Below are 14,206 nucleotides of genomic sequence, written 5' to 3'. Positions count from 1 at the left end.
ATTTATATACCCAAAAGAAACATAGATGATTAACTAGGGAGGTAGCTTGTAAGAAAACAACAAAGTGAAACTGAATGCTTTGCTTGACATTTGCAACTCTTGTATCAAGTTTGAAGAAGAGGACTTTGTAAGTAAAAAAAAAAAGAAAGAAAGAAAGAAAGAAAGAAAGAAAGAAAGAAAGAAAGAAAGAAAACCTTTTTAAATTTATCTCTATTTTTGCAAGATTTTGCTTCCCAAATTTAAAATTCTACATTGCAGCTATCTCTCTTTAACTCTGGGAGGTTGCCCCAGTGTCTTCTGTCCTCCACTGCTGACAGTCTAATTACTGTTGATTACTACTCTCTTGAGGTGAATCTGGTTTTTATTAAAAGTCCCCTTTATCTTTGAGTTCCTGCAATGTCAAGATATACCTAGATAAAACAGAATTTATCTTGTGATGATTGGGATCTTGTTGAAGATGCAAAACATTGCTACCTTTCTGTAATTCCAAAGAGTTCCCAGTGACTATGTGCTCGTACTGGCATCTGCTGTATTCTGTCTTCTGCTATTTGAATTGCAGTTAAATAAGAGCTTATCCTTATCACTTTCTCTTCCAGGCTCCTCCTCTCTACCATCTTCCTTCCTCCCTCCCTCCAAGACCCCCTCCCTTCTTTCTTTTTCTAAACATCTATTTTGTATATGTATGCATATTTGCCTGTGTGTTTACATGTGCATCACGTGTGTATCTGGTACATACGGAGGCCAGAAGAGGGCACTGGATCACCCAGAACTGGAGTTACAGATAGTTGAGAGCCTCAGTGTAGGTTCTGGGAACCAAACCCAGGACTTCTACAAGAGCAGTGATGAGTTCTTAACTGCTGAGTCATTTTGCCAACCATTTTGGTTTCTTAATACCCACAGTGCAGCCTGGGTTAGGGAAGGGTTCATTTCAGGAAATGGGGGGTTGTAGAGGGGTGCTCCTTACTAGTTTGCTCCCCACAGTTTACTCAACCTACTTTCCTACAGCACCCATGACCAACCAGCCAGTTGTGGCCCCACCCACTGTGAGCTAGACCCTCCCACATCAACTATCAATTAAAAAAAAACAAAAAAACAAAAAAAAAAACAGGCTTGCCCAAAGGCTCATCTGGTGGTAGTATTCTCTTGAGGTTCCCTCTTTCCAAATGACTCTAGCTTATGTCAAGTTAGCATAAAACTAGCCAGCACAATTTGTACCATAGTTATGGATTTCTGGGACCAAAGACTACACCGTAATTGTTTCCACACTGCCAGTGCTCAGTGGACTGCACAGCCCAACAGCCACCTCTTAGACAAATGCATTCATGAATGGATCAAATCAATCACCTAAAATCTGTCAGTCACTTCATGACAGCCCACATCCCTGCCCACAAAACACTACCTGAGTCCATCTAAGATCATGGAAACCCTCCCAGGGACAATTTGTTCCTTCCTTTCTCATCTATTCTTGATGTGAACTAGTTTTCCCCAGATAACTGCCCGCCTTGGTCCCTGTCCCTCAGCCATATCATCCAGAGTCACTAAGTTTGACGACCCTCCCCCCAGGGCCACCAAAACTCCCACCCTCACTTTGCACTTAAGAGTTGGATTGTTGGCCTTCATACCCTGGCACGGTTACTCAATGAACCTTATCAGTAAATATCTCACTGCCAATAGCCAGAGGCCCAGCAGCTCCAGACTTCTGCACCTACGTTGGTCCCTAGACTACCCTGACCCATGATCATGCTGCCACAGCTGAGAAAAAAAAAATGTGAAACATTAATGCAGATCTAGCTATGGATGAAATTTTTTTATTCTGAAATTGTAGTTTTCTACCTTTGGTGTTAAAACACTCTCTTATGACTGTGGCAACTGAGCCATCCTTTGCTTGGAAAAATAAGTTGGCAATTCTCTTTAGGTTCTTAAATCTACTACAAAAAAATGTATTTGTTCATAAAACCATAAAGGCTTGGGACCACCAAATCATCTGCAAACTCAAAGTCCTTTACTTGACTTGTTCTTACAGTGGAGAGAGAACTCGAAGGGTTACAAACTAGACTTTCTAGTGAGCCACCATGCTTAGCAGGTGGATTGGGTTCCTGGGACAGTGAGCTCCAGCTGGAGGGAAGAAGTTAGAGAAAGGGCAGAGAGGAAAGAGCCAGAGAGGTAAGGGTTCTCTGTGATGAGAGCCATCCTTGCCACTGGCTGGCTCTATATAAGAATTCTGCCCTCTAAGGGCCTGTGTCTCAGCACATAAGCCTGTGCTGGCAGCAGAAAAAGCAGCGTCCTGGCTAATGTCCATTTTCATGTGTTCCATGTTTGCATTTCAACTACAGATATAGTTGAAAATTTACAGATCTTCTTCTTGCTGAGTCCAAGAGCGTGTATGTTGCTGTGATCAAATTCTTTCCCAAAAATTTGCTTGAATTGATAAGCTGATTTTATTCTTATGTTTTGTTGAAAATTCATTTGTTGTTAGTCACTTAGCTGATACACAAAGCAATAACTAATAACAAAACCCTAATGGACACTAGGCAATATTCTAGTTGTTCATGCTTTCTGGCTTTAAATCTGAATCCTGAACTGAATGGAATAGAGTAAATGAGCATTTATATTCCTAGTACATAAACAGAGGAGTATTGTCTCATGACTCCCAGAAGCTTAACCGAGTGAAAATGAGTCATTACTCGGAACACCCACGTTAGACTGAAACTCAGGTTTGATGGTAGTTTCTGTGAGTCATGTCTGAGTTGGCAATATGAGCTCATGACCAGAACATGTTCAATTTTTCGTAAGCTCTGGGGTGGCTGCTTCACCTGGAGAGAGCAAGTGGGACTTCCCACTTCTTAATTTACATATCAGAGTCCGCACTGAATGCTAAAGACCTTTAAATGTAGACCTCTTATTTTTCAAGGTATCTTTATACTGTGGATAAGAGATAGTCTCAAACAAGCAGCATAGTTGTCCATATCTGTAAGAGGGAAAATTGTGTGCTAGCAATAAGACTGGGCAACGTAGCAAGATGGTCAGAAGAAAAAAGAGAGGGGGAAGGAAAATGGAGGGAGAGAGGGGTAGAGGGAAAAAGGTGGAGGGAAAGAGGAGAGAGGGAGGGAGGGAAGGAGGTGGAGGGAAGGAAGGCAAAAAGAATAGTTTCCATGGCAGAGTCAGTCACCAAGGTGCAGTCCATCTTTAAGACCTGAAGGTCCTTTAACATGTTATACAAGATTTCCTTTGTGAATTCTCCAGTCCTTAAAGAAGACCTAAATGAGACTGGTTTGAATCTTTGTTTCATACCCTAGAAAATTCTTCTGCCCTCCACAGGATTTGTCATAATAGCTACAGAATATCTTGGAATCTTACACATTAGTAACCACCTCTAAATGCAAGGCCCCACCCACTACTGAAGTCTACCAGACCTGGTAGCACACAACTGTAATCGCAACACTTACAAGGTGGAGGTGTCAGGAGCAGGGGGTTCAAGGTCATGCTCTGCTATATAGAGAACCAAGACCAGCCTAAGCTACATGAAGGCCTCCTTCAAAAAAAACTAAATACATAGAAATAAAATGGAGCACAGAAAAGTTAACAAATGATGTAAAATAGATCACAGAGTTATAAAAGAGAGTTGACTCTTGAACCCAGAGCCAAAATAGAAATGGGGAGGGCTCTGCAGGCAAGGGCCTCTGCTGTGCACGCATGACGGCTTGAGTTTTTATCCTCAGCACTCTCAGAAAAATCTATGCAGAGTTGAGTGCATGCAACTCCAGCGCCATGAAAAAGACAAGAGGAAACAGCATAGACTTGCTGGTCTCCAGCCTAGTTCCAAGTTCAGTGAGAAGCCCTGTCTCAAGGGAACACGAGTTTACTGTTCACAGTGTTCGCATAGACTACATAAACTCACCAACACACACACACACACACACACACACACCAACAAAAAAAAATGTAGAAATAATACATGGACCAAAAACTTAATTCTTTCTGTGAGTAGAGACATCTTGTGAGAGAAGGCTGTGGTTTAACTTGTGATTGGCGTGAAGAAACACAGCATGACAGTTGTTACCAATGGCTGAAGCATTTGCTGGCAATATCATCAGTCTCTCTGGAATCTTGATGGTAGCCAGTGCCTTCTGAGTAGTGTTCTGTGTGTGACGCTTAGCATTGCACGTCTATTCTCATGTGTAATCTGTAAGACAATCCAGATAACCCAACACTACTTCTATCTCGTTTTGCAAACAGAGGCACTGAGGCTCACAGAGGTTAAGTGGGCTTCAGTGGTCTACATTTAGATGTGAAGCAATGGAGCGGGAATTGAGTCCAGACTACCCAGCTCCAGAACTCAAAGATCGTCTTGCAAGTTACTTCTGCTCTCGTCTCTCCGTCATGACCTGTCTGTTGATTCATGCAGAATTCACTCTGATGCCACCGAAGCTGCAGATGACTTAGCCACATTAACTAGTCTGTTCCATCAAGCCTTTGCTAGAGTCGATTTTCACTATATACATATTCCATGTTTGCAAATTTTGTGCACTTTATTTAGGGTACTCCCACAGCCCTAAGTAGGCATGTACAGAAGGTAAGGCTCGGAGTTACCCAAGTCGCATGTTCCCAATTGAGGGAGAGCAGGGTAACTCAAGGCCTCTGTGGCTTTGCTCCCAGACTGTGAGTAAACATCCTCTCTGAAGTGTATTTAGGGAGTCCTTTCTCCTGTTTTTGCACTTCCTGGTGATTTTGCTGTTTTAAATGGTTCACCACTGAAAGTGCTAACCTTCTTTCTGCTTTTGATAAGCATCAGTAGGCTACCACATTTCCCACAGAGAAAATACATGTGTGAGATTGTAAGCATAAGTTATATTATTATTATTGACTATAATTTCAATGCTGATAAATCAAAACTGTATATCAAATCACATATTAAATAGAAGTACACATAAAATAAGGTTATCCATTATTGATGAAAATATGACCAGAAATTCACAAGAACCTAGTGGTGTGTTTTCCCTATAAGCAATGTTTCAGAATTTGCTAATTCAGTATTGTGATTCTTTTTAACATAATGGCTATGAAGAATGAGAATCAATTTGATTGCAACCTATCTTGCCGAAGTTCTTAACTCAGGTGGCAGTGTTCTAGGAAGTACCTGAAGGAGTACTTCCCATCGATGAGGCACTGCATCTTCAAGGTTTTGTGGTTCAGCCCCTGGGAACCCCTCCTGACCAACATGCCACACCTTCCAAGCAGTCACCCCCATCCCCAGTTGCTCACCCTCTACTGAGGAGAACCTGATTAATCAGAACAGAAACTCCCTTCAAAGGCAAACAGTGAGTAGAGTGTACATATGGCGGAAAACAAATGGCTCTTGGTACCATGTTGTGGAAATTATCTCGCTTAGGTAGTAGATAAAGAAGCAGGACAAGCCCAAGCGGCACTGGTGAGTCCCCCCCCCCCCCCCCCCCCGCCCCCTCACTACACAGTCCATTCGTGACGTGCGCGCCAGCCTCGCAGAGAAAACGCCATCCCTATACTTGGTGCCCTCAGAACCTGCCTGTCTCTTGTCCTCTCCATTTGTGTGGACCCTGTGCTCCATCATGTCTGTGACCGCCTGCCAGGGCCTGGGGTTTGTGGTTTCACTGATCGGGTTTGCGGGCATCATTGCAGCCACTTGTATGGACCAGTGGAGCACCCAGGACTTATACAACAACCCAGTGACCGCTGTATTCAACTACCAAGGGCTATGGCGTTCCTGTGTCCGAGAGAGCTCTGGCTTCACCGAGTGCCGAGGCTACTTCACCCTGTTGGGGTTGCCAGGTAAGGACCAAGTAGATGTCTCATAGGGTAGCTGGGGGTAGAGAAGAGGCAGCAGCCTGTACCTGAGACACCTGGAGAGGAACCAAAAGCGAGAGAAACTAAGACTCCACCTTGACAGAAGCAACAGTCACTACCACAATGGTTGGGATAGGATATAGGGAGAGGAACTTTCTGGAGCAGCTGGCACTTCTGTTCCTTTAGTCTGTCTGTGTCCAGTTCTCCCAAGGACACATTTTTCTAAATGTTCTTACATGAGCAATGGCATAGCCTCAACCACCCTCAAGAACAGAACTGAGGAGACCCGGACACTCTCCACTTTCTCCCTGTCCAGCCAAGAGCCCCCTTGCTGAGTCAGAGACCTCCTAGCTCCTGAACACATTCTATATCCAGACCTCTAGTGCCTGGACCCTGCTTCTAGGAATTCTGAAGCTAAAGCAAGCATAGAAACGGGCCATGAAAAAGACCTGAGGGAAAGAGGCATGATTCTCAGGGGTGTACTGCATGGGCCAGGGCATGGGGTTCGGGGAGGCCCTGACCTCCAGGTGTCTGACCTCCTGAAACTATTGGTCTCAAGGAACAAGACTCCAGACTCTCCCAGCATAGGAATGCCTATCTGACAAATGAAAGAAGACTGTTTTGGGCTACCAAGTCTCTTCCCCAGATTGGCAATAACTAACAAGTAATATAAGATTGTAGGGTTTGTGCCTATTAGATTGGTCTTTTCAATTTGAAAAGAAATTCAAGTCAGAAGAGAATGCTGAAAAGGTCTTTCACTAATACAATCGGGGGGGGGGGGGAGTGTCATTTTAATTTTGCTTATTTGTTCCTCCTGTGGATGCACATAGAAGTCCTACTAAGAGAACTGGTCTAAATTGAGGACTATAGGAAGGATCAGAAACAGGGACTTCCCTAGGTGGGATTTGCCCTTTGACCACAGGGTCAAGACTTAAATACCCAAAAAGGAAACAAGAGAAGATGGCAATTATATGGAGCTTTAACCCCCTCATAGATTCACCATCTGTATAGAACGACCATCTCAACTGTTGATGCGGAGCCTCTATCTCAGGGAGGGAGGGGTTACAAAATGTCTGAGGCCTGGTGCTTCCTTGTAGTAGGCTTGCCCATCTGAGGAAAAGCTGCCACGGCATCTCTGAGATCTCACTCCCGTACAGTCAGTTCTGGAATCAAATGGACAAAGTTCTTCACTCTGCGCTTTGTATTTCTGTTGGTAATGGCTGCAATCTGGTCCGTGTGGAAAAAGCAAGTTGTAAAATGAATGCAGTCAGCACTGAGAGATTGAGTGCCAGGCAGTCTTCAAGGTTAGGCCTTGGTGCCACAGGGTGAGCAACGTCCTTCCAGTCAAAATGCTCTTCAACAATCAAGGACATCAGTTCTCTGACCGCTGTAGAAATATGGGGAGCAATAGAAACAGAAACTGCTATCTATGGCTAGCCAGAGAACCTAGGACATTACTGTTTGAGTTTCTTTTTCATTGTCCCTGGAAGAAAAGCACCAATGTTTTAAAGTTTCCACTAGAATGCAAACATAGTCTCAGGCTCAGCAAGAAACACTTGAACGCAACACAGCCCTCCAGTGCAGCGGCTCTCAACCTTCTAACACTGCAACCCCTTAATACAGTCCCTCGTGTTGACGTGACTCCCACGACCGTAGAATTGCTTTCACTGCTACTTCATAACTATAATTTTGCTACTGTTATGAATCATAATGTAAATATCTGTGTTTTCTGATAGTCTTGAGTGACTCCTGTGAAAAGGTCATTTGACCCCAAGGGGTCGTGACCCACAGGTTGGGAACCACTGCTCTAAAAGAACTCTAGGCATAGGACTGCCCGTTGCCTTCCTAGAAAAGGAGGCATTTCACTAGGCTCATAGCCAGAGGTCGATCTGTTCCAAGATGACTGAGTGTAGACACGATTCCTTCTTGGGGGACACAAGGAAGGAAAAGCAAACCCTTTGGCTCCCTCAAACAGATAGAAATCCTAGGGGACTAAACAATCTCATAGAAATGGTGGCACTAGAAGAAATATTCATCCATTCAATGAACATTTGCTGAGCACCAACATATTTCAAGCTTTCTCAATGTGGATAACATAACTATCAAGGGGCTTGAAAAGCTAGTGGCAATCAGTAAACAGATCATTGTCATATATGGCTTCTCTACATTTTAGGGTGTGTATTTTTCTTGGGGGTCATCCTGTGAGTTTTGGGGATATTTTGCTCATTAGGAGGAAAAAGCATTGTCTCCTAGGTCTCTTTGTCACTAGCAAAACTGTCTCCTGATGTTTCCAAATGTCTTCAGGGGTGAGAGTTCGTCTCTGGTAAGGACCACAGCGTATAGTAGATGAATACATATGCTGAATACATATACAGAATACATACCTATACAGAATATCAATTACAGATCACAGAGAAAAACTACATGGATACGTTACTCCAGGTAAAGGCCACAAAACAGAATAAAGACATCAGTGTCGCAGAGGGATTTTTAGGAAGTGGCAACAGGGATGAAGACAGTGAAAATAAACAAAATACAAATTTTGGGGGAGAGGGGTGGGTATTTTTGAGACAGGATCTTACTATGTAGCCTTGGCTGGCCTAGAACTCCAATGTAGACCAGGCTAGCCTCAAAGTATAGAAACTTGCCTGCCTCAAATATATGAAAATGTCAAAGGATAAATTTAATTAATGAAGAATAACAATCCAAAATATTCAATGTTCAACTATTTTAATAGTCCTTTCACTATTTTTATGTCATCATTTTATAAAAGTTTGGGTCATATTATTAGATTTGTGTAACCATGCCTTTAGTGAACTATTTCATGAGGATATATTAAAGGCAATTCATTTCAGAAAGGAAGGAAAGAGGGAAGAAAGAAAGAAAGAGGAAAGAAGGAAAGAAGGAAGGAAAGAAAGAAAGGGAAGAAGGGAGGGAGGAGAGAGGAAGAGAGGGAGAGAGAGGGAGGGAGGCAGGCAAGGAGTTTTCCAGACGGGGAGACTCCTATCTGAGAAAAGACAGTGAGGTAAGAGAGAATGAAAAAAAAAAAAACAGGTTCTGAGTGATAGGGGTCAGGGGAGGAGGGTAAGGGAAGGAGGGTTAGAGGAGGAGGGTCAGAGGAAGAGGGAACCACACAGTGCAGCCGTAGGCCCCAATACTTAAGGAGCAACACTTATAAACAGTTGACAGGAGTCAAGTGGAAAAGGTAAAAACCAAAGTGACATTTCTTAAATTCTTCAGATCCCTTGTGAGAATGCTATTAAAACATTTATTTGTCTTTGACTAATATAAAATGTAACAATAGTGGACGTCTCGGTGCTTGCTGTGTGCTGGGCATTATTTTAAGGAATCAGTATATATTGGTATATATTTTAGAGTACTATGTATTGATTGAAGTAAATAGCCTATATTTTAATATTTTCAACAATCCCATGAAATAAGAACTCGTTTCCTCTGTTGCACAAACTAAGGAAATGGAGACTCAATGAGGTTAAAGAATTTGCCAAGTGGTCCTGCAGTATGAATGGCAGGTAGAGCCTGTGCCCCTCGGCATCACAGGACTTCTAATCAAAGGCACAGGGGTTTCCCTCTGACAATTTGATGGAGTACTTATCAATAAGGAGATGCGAATGAGGAATGTTTAACTGTTTTTGCTTAAGAATAATGAAGTGATGGTCTAACTATACCAGATATTCAACCCAATTTAATGTTTCCATAACCAGAGTGGTGTTTTGCCATAAGGATGAACAAACAGATTAAACATAAAAGACACAAATGACAGTGTAATGGAAGGTACAGGAGGTTTTACAAAACACAGGGGAAAGGGAGGCTATTCAAAAAAATGCAGAAATTATTGTGTGGGTTTTATGGAAAGAAAATGGAATTATCAACCATTGAATACCAAAATAAATTCAATATTAACTAAGTGTAAAAATACATTAACTGCTATTTAAATATTTTTAATTATAAGATAATGGATAATGCTTTTGCCTCTGTGTGGAAAACGTCACTCTAAGAATAAAAACAGCAGAGGGAAGCATGAAGGGAAAAGTCAATTCATTTGGCTACATCACTCAACAAACAATTGAGCACAGCATATGTGCCAGATACTGAAAGACAGATAAAATAGAATCCATTGTATTTTTTTTCCAAAACTGGAAATGAAGGTAAAAAGCCAACAACGTGTCTGTTATAGTTACTGCAGTAGAGTGTATTACTGCAATTAACAAATAGTTCACATAAGTTGATGGTAAAGGATGCTAGAATGTTGGTGAATGAATGAACAGTGCAGGCCGCCAATTTAAGAAAGAAAAAAAACTGCTTTATAAGGATTTTGTTGTTGTGAGTTTCTTGAGACAGGGTCTCTCTGTGTGGCCCTGGCTGGCCTAGAATTCAATTTATAAACCATAGTGGCCTTGAATTCAAAGTCCACCCAACCCCCACCAAGTGTTAGGTTTAAAGGTGTGCTCCATCCCACTCAGCCCAAAAGGTTTTCTTAAAAAAAAAAAAAAAAAAAAAAAAAAAAAAAAACCTTCAGGGCCTCAGGGCCTGTGGTAAGGGCTCAGGCAGTAGAGCTTAGTGTGCAAATATCGTTGATCTGAGTTCAATCCCTGCGTCTCATGCTTAAGGAGAGAACTGAGACTCTTGGAAATTGTCCTCTGACCACCAGAAATAAATCATGCGTACACATTCACTCACACACACACACTCCGAACCCACAATAAAATAATAATAATAATAATAATAATAATAATAATAATAATAATAATAATAATAATAATAATTGCTCAAACTCTGGGGGACAAAGAGACACAAATTAAAATAAATGTTCATGTATAACTTACTAATTTCACAATGCAGGTGAAGGTATAGAACTATTTTCCCTTTTGTTTTTATTTTATATATGTGACTTGTTTGCCTGCCTGTATGCCTGTGTTCCATGTGCTTTCAGTGGTCTGTGAGGTCAGAAGAAGGCATCAGATCCCCTGAAATTGGAGTTACAAACAATTGTGAACAGTCATGTGGGTTCTGGGAATCGAACCCTGGAGCTCTGGAAGAGCAGTCAGGCTTCTTAACCACAGAATCATCTCTCCAGTCCCTAGAACAATCTTTTTAAATACTGATGTTAGAAATAGAATGTATGGGGAACTGTCACACTCTTTGGCAATTTAGTTCTCCTAAGAGTCTATCTTAAAAGAGTGACCAGAAATGCTGGAGAAAAGTTGCATATTAAGTGTTTATCGTTACATTGCTTTTGTATAAAAGAAAATTAGAGGAAAATAAAAATCTAAGTACAGAGAAGAGAAAATCTTTATGTGACTAGCAATGAGTCTATGAAAAGGACTAGTACATTATAGAAAGTATCCTTGCAAGAGCTATGAAAACAAAGCACAACAAGATGAGAATAGCAAATTATCAAACACATCATCTCTTGACCATGTAAATTGTAATCTGTTTACCAAAATTATTCATTCAGAGAACTGCTAAGAAAGTATATCCAATAGTTTGTCTGGAGTTTTAAAACGTGAGTGGTTTGTTTAAATGACTCCAAATTTATTACAAATACCAAACACTTTTAGAATAAGTAGTTCAATATTCAATGTAGTGGGTTTTTTAAATTAATAAACATGCCGATTATTCTCCTAGCTAGTTGAATTAATCTTTTCATTGCTCTCTGGGTCACCACCCTTGCCAAATTACTCAATTGCTGTTATAGCTGAAAAGGTTAAGAAAACTGAGAGAATCATCTCTCCAGTGTCGGCAAAATGACATCAGCGCCTGGAAAGGCACTGGCTGAAGTGGCAAGGAGATGTGTTTAAGCTGAACACCAGGTGATTTCCCCGAGGAGGTCAGCAACACATCTCACTCCATTCTAAAGATTATTAAACAAAGTTGTACTGAAGCTATTACTGTAAATAGGATCAGACCCAGGATTGAACTCAGACAGGGATATGTGGTCCCTTTTAAGAACACCTATTGTCACAAATAGGAGTTCAGATTTTCCTCCGTGGACCACCAGTCACTCTCTGGCAGAGATGGCTAAAGCAGTGGTCACTCGTTCAGAGCACAGAAACTGCCCCCCAAAAAAGTAAAAATTTCACCTTCCAAGTGTTTTAAACATACCCTCTAAAGTATGTAGATTTATAATTTCTCTCTTTTCATTCAGATTCTGTGTAGGTAGATTTAGCTTAAGTTTATCACTTATATTTATTTTTTCTTTAAAAAAATAATTATTGCCACATTTCAACCAAGAAAGAAAGCATATTACTTAAATAAGATTTCCCTCCCCAACTTTAAAATCCGTGTAAGACATCATAGAGAAACTGCTACAAATAAAAATAGATAGATCAATTTCTTAATCTGTTTTCAACCTATTTTGGTAGCATTACAACCAATGTTTAGGAGGAATGAGTTGATAAACCAGATAGCTGAGAGTCAAACACACAGAGCTCTGTGGGAATGACAAGCATGGCCTCTGGTAGAACCAAGGTTGGCAATGCCCCCAGGAGCAATGTCAAGAATTAATCTAGAATACATTCCACCAACATTATTCAACCTAATCGATCAATCTCAGTCCCCCAGCAGAAGCCAATATCACTGATAATTGTCTTGGCCTTGTAGCTCAGCTCAGCGGCACTCAGAGCTTCTCATTTGTCACGACTGGCTTATTTATTCTCTCATTTGGATTGTTCTGGTTCATGCTTCATTCTCTACAAATACCAGTCACAGAAAGTAGTGTGCAGTCGAGGAGAGGGTTGCCCGAGAAGACCGTCCATATTAACTATTATTTTTGTGTGTCTATTGGGATAAAGCCTTGGGAGTAGGGACTGGGTGCATCCAAGATAACACTAAAATATGGCTTCCTGGAGAACTTGTAGAGACGTGGCGGGGTGGGGGAGGTGACTTTGTGTGTGTGTGTTTCAATACCCGAAGAAGTTCTAATTAAAATGTCTGTGAATTCAGAAGTCAAACATTCAGGACCCGAATGAGGCAACAGGTTAATACGTTCTCCAACAAAACGTAGCTGCAGAGCAAAATCTCAGCTCTGACCTCTTCAGTCGGGGTTCTCTCTACCTGATCATATAGCTTCCAATAAATTCACCTACTGAAGTGAAGGCTTTTCTACGATAGCTGGAAGCTAGTGAGATCAGGGGCAGCTCTGGAATGTTCTCTTTAGTTCTCTACAATGAAGGAACTGAGCTACAAAGACCAAGCAACCAAACGTAGCTGGGGCAGCTCCTGGGTCTCTCAGGGGCCAGGTCAGGGGCTCCAGCCAGCCTCTCTCTCTCTCTCTCTCTCTCTCTCTCTCTCTCTCTCTCTCTCTCTCTTTCTCTCTCTCTCTCTCTCTCTCTGTGTGTGTGTTATTTGCGTAGTTCCATTTTATGAGGGACAGTTCCTTGGGCCATCCCAATACCTGCAGATCAAGGGTACATCTCTACAACCTGCCTTCCTGTTCTCAACTTTGCTTGTTCCAGCCTCTTGGTGTAGATCTAGAGAAGGAGTGCTAGTCTGGAAGAGAAGGGTAGGAACCATCGCTGCTGCCTGCTACAGTACTTGTGGTTCAAGACATCTGGACAAATTCGTTTTCTACCTCATTTTTCTCTTTTTCAATGAAATAATAGCAGCTGCCCTGCCCTTTGGGGATCAGAACAGAAAGGTGACAAAGAAGTGTGAGGAGAATGTATTACAGTCTGAATTACGACAGGGACAAATGGGTACATCCCAGTGAAGTTTTGTTTTAGATAAGGTTAGCCTTGGTGGTCTCTCCTCGTACTGCCACGGGAGCGGACAAACTTTGATTTCCCCTAGTTGGAGCATTCTGGGCTTAAGCAGAGCCAGGAAGGCCTGGAGGAGGGGAAAGTCGGTCCGTCCACTCAGCCTGCTCCACGTTCCAACCACCCGGGCTACAAAGCTCAAGCAGACAAGTGCCTCTTGGGGCTGCTTCCCCAACAAATGAAAACCATGTCCTTGAAGCAGGAGTGAAACTGAACTATCTAAGGAAAACAGTATGAGCAAACACTGAGCTGAGGGGCTCAGATTAAGAGCGCTCCCCAGCGAGGCCGTGCACCTTCCCAGCAGGAGGGTGGTGGCTTGCTCCTGGAAGCCTGTGACCAGCAGCTGAAGCCATGGCCACCACCACGTGCCAGGTGGTGGGGCTTCTCCTGTCCCTCCTGGGTCTGGCCGGCTGCATAGCCGCCACCGGGATGGACATGTGGAGCACTCAGGACCTGTATGACAACCCAGTCACCTCCGTGTTCCAGTATGAAGGACTCTGGAGGAGTTGTGTGCAACAGAGCTCGGGATTCACCGAGTGCCGGCCATACTTCACCATCCTGGGCCTTCCAGGTAGGCGAGGTGACCGGGGGACGGGAAAGGTTGAGGGGCT

General features: G+C 42.5%; 1 protein-coding gene across 2 annotated transcripts in view; it reads left to right on the top strand.

The window, feature by feature from the left end:
- The first annotated feature begins 5,539 nt into the window (after positions 1–5,539).
- Cldn18 (claudin 18) overlaps positions 5,540–14,206 on the top strand; it is a 26,523-nt gene continuing 17,856 nt past the window's right edge. Inside the window, exon 1 of one of the 2 annotated variants that reach the window (XM_031344522.1) lies at positions 5,540–5,805. In XM_031344522.1, the coding sequence (XP_031200382.1) occupies positions 5,586–5,805 (220 nt within the window). In that variant the 5' untranslated portion in view covers positions 5,540–5,585. Of the gene's footprint in view, positions 5,806–13,945; positions 14,167–14,206 lie in introns of those variants that run through there. The other variant, XM_031344523.1, reaches the window with a different exon arrangement.

Source organism: Mastomys coucha, unplaced genomic scaffold (assembly GCF_008632895.1).
Source record: "Mastomys coucha isolate ucsf_1 unplaced genomic scaffold, UCSF_Mcou_1 pScaffold23, whole genome shotgun sequence".
NCBI lineage: Eukaryota > Metazoa > Chordata > Mammalia > Rodentia > Muridae > Mastomys > Mastomys coucha.
The sequence above is the reverse complement of the archived record's forward strand: the minus strand, read 5'-3'. Positions and strand labels throughout refer to the sequence as shown.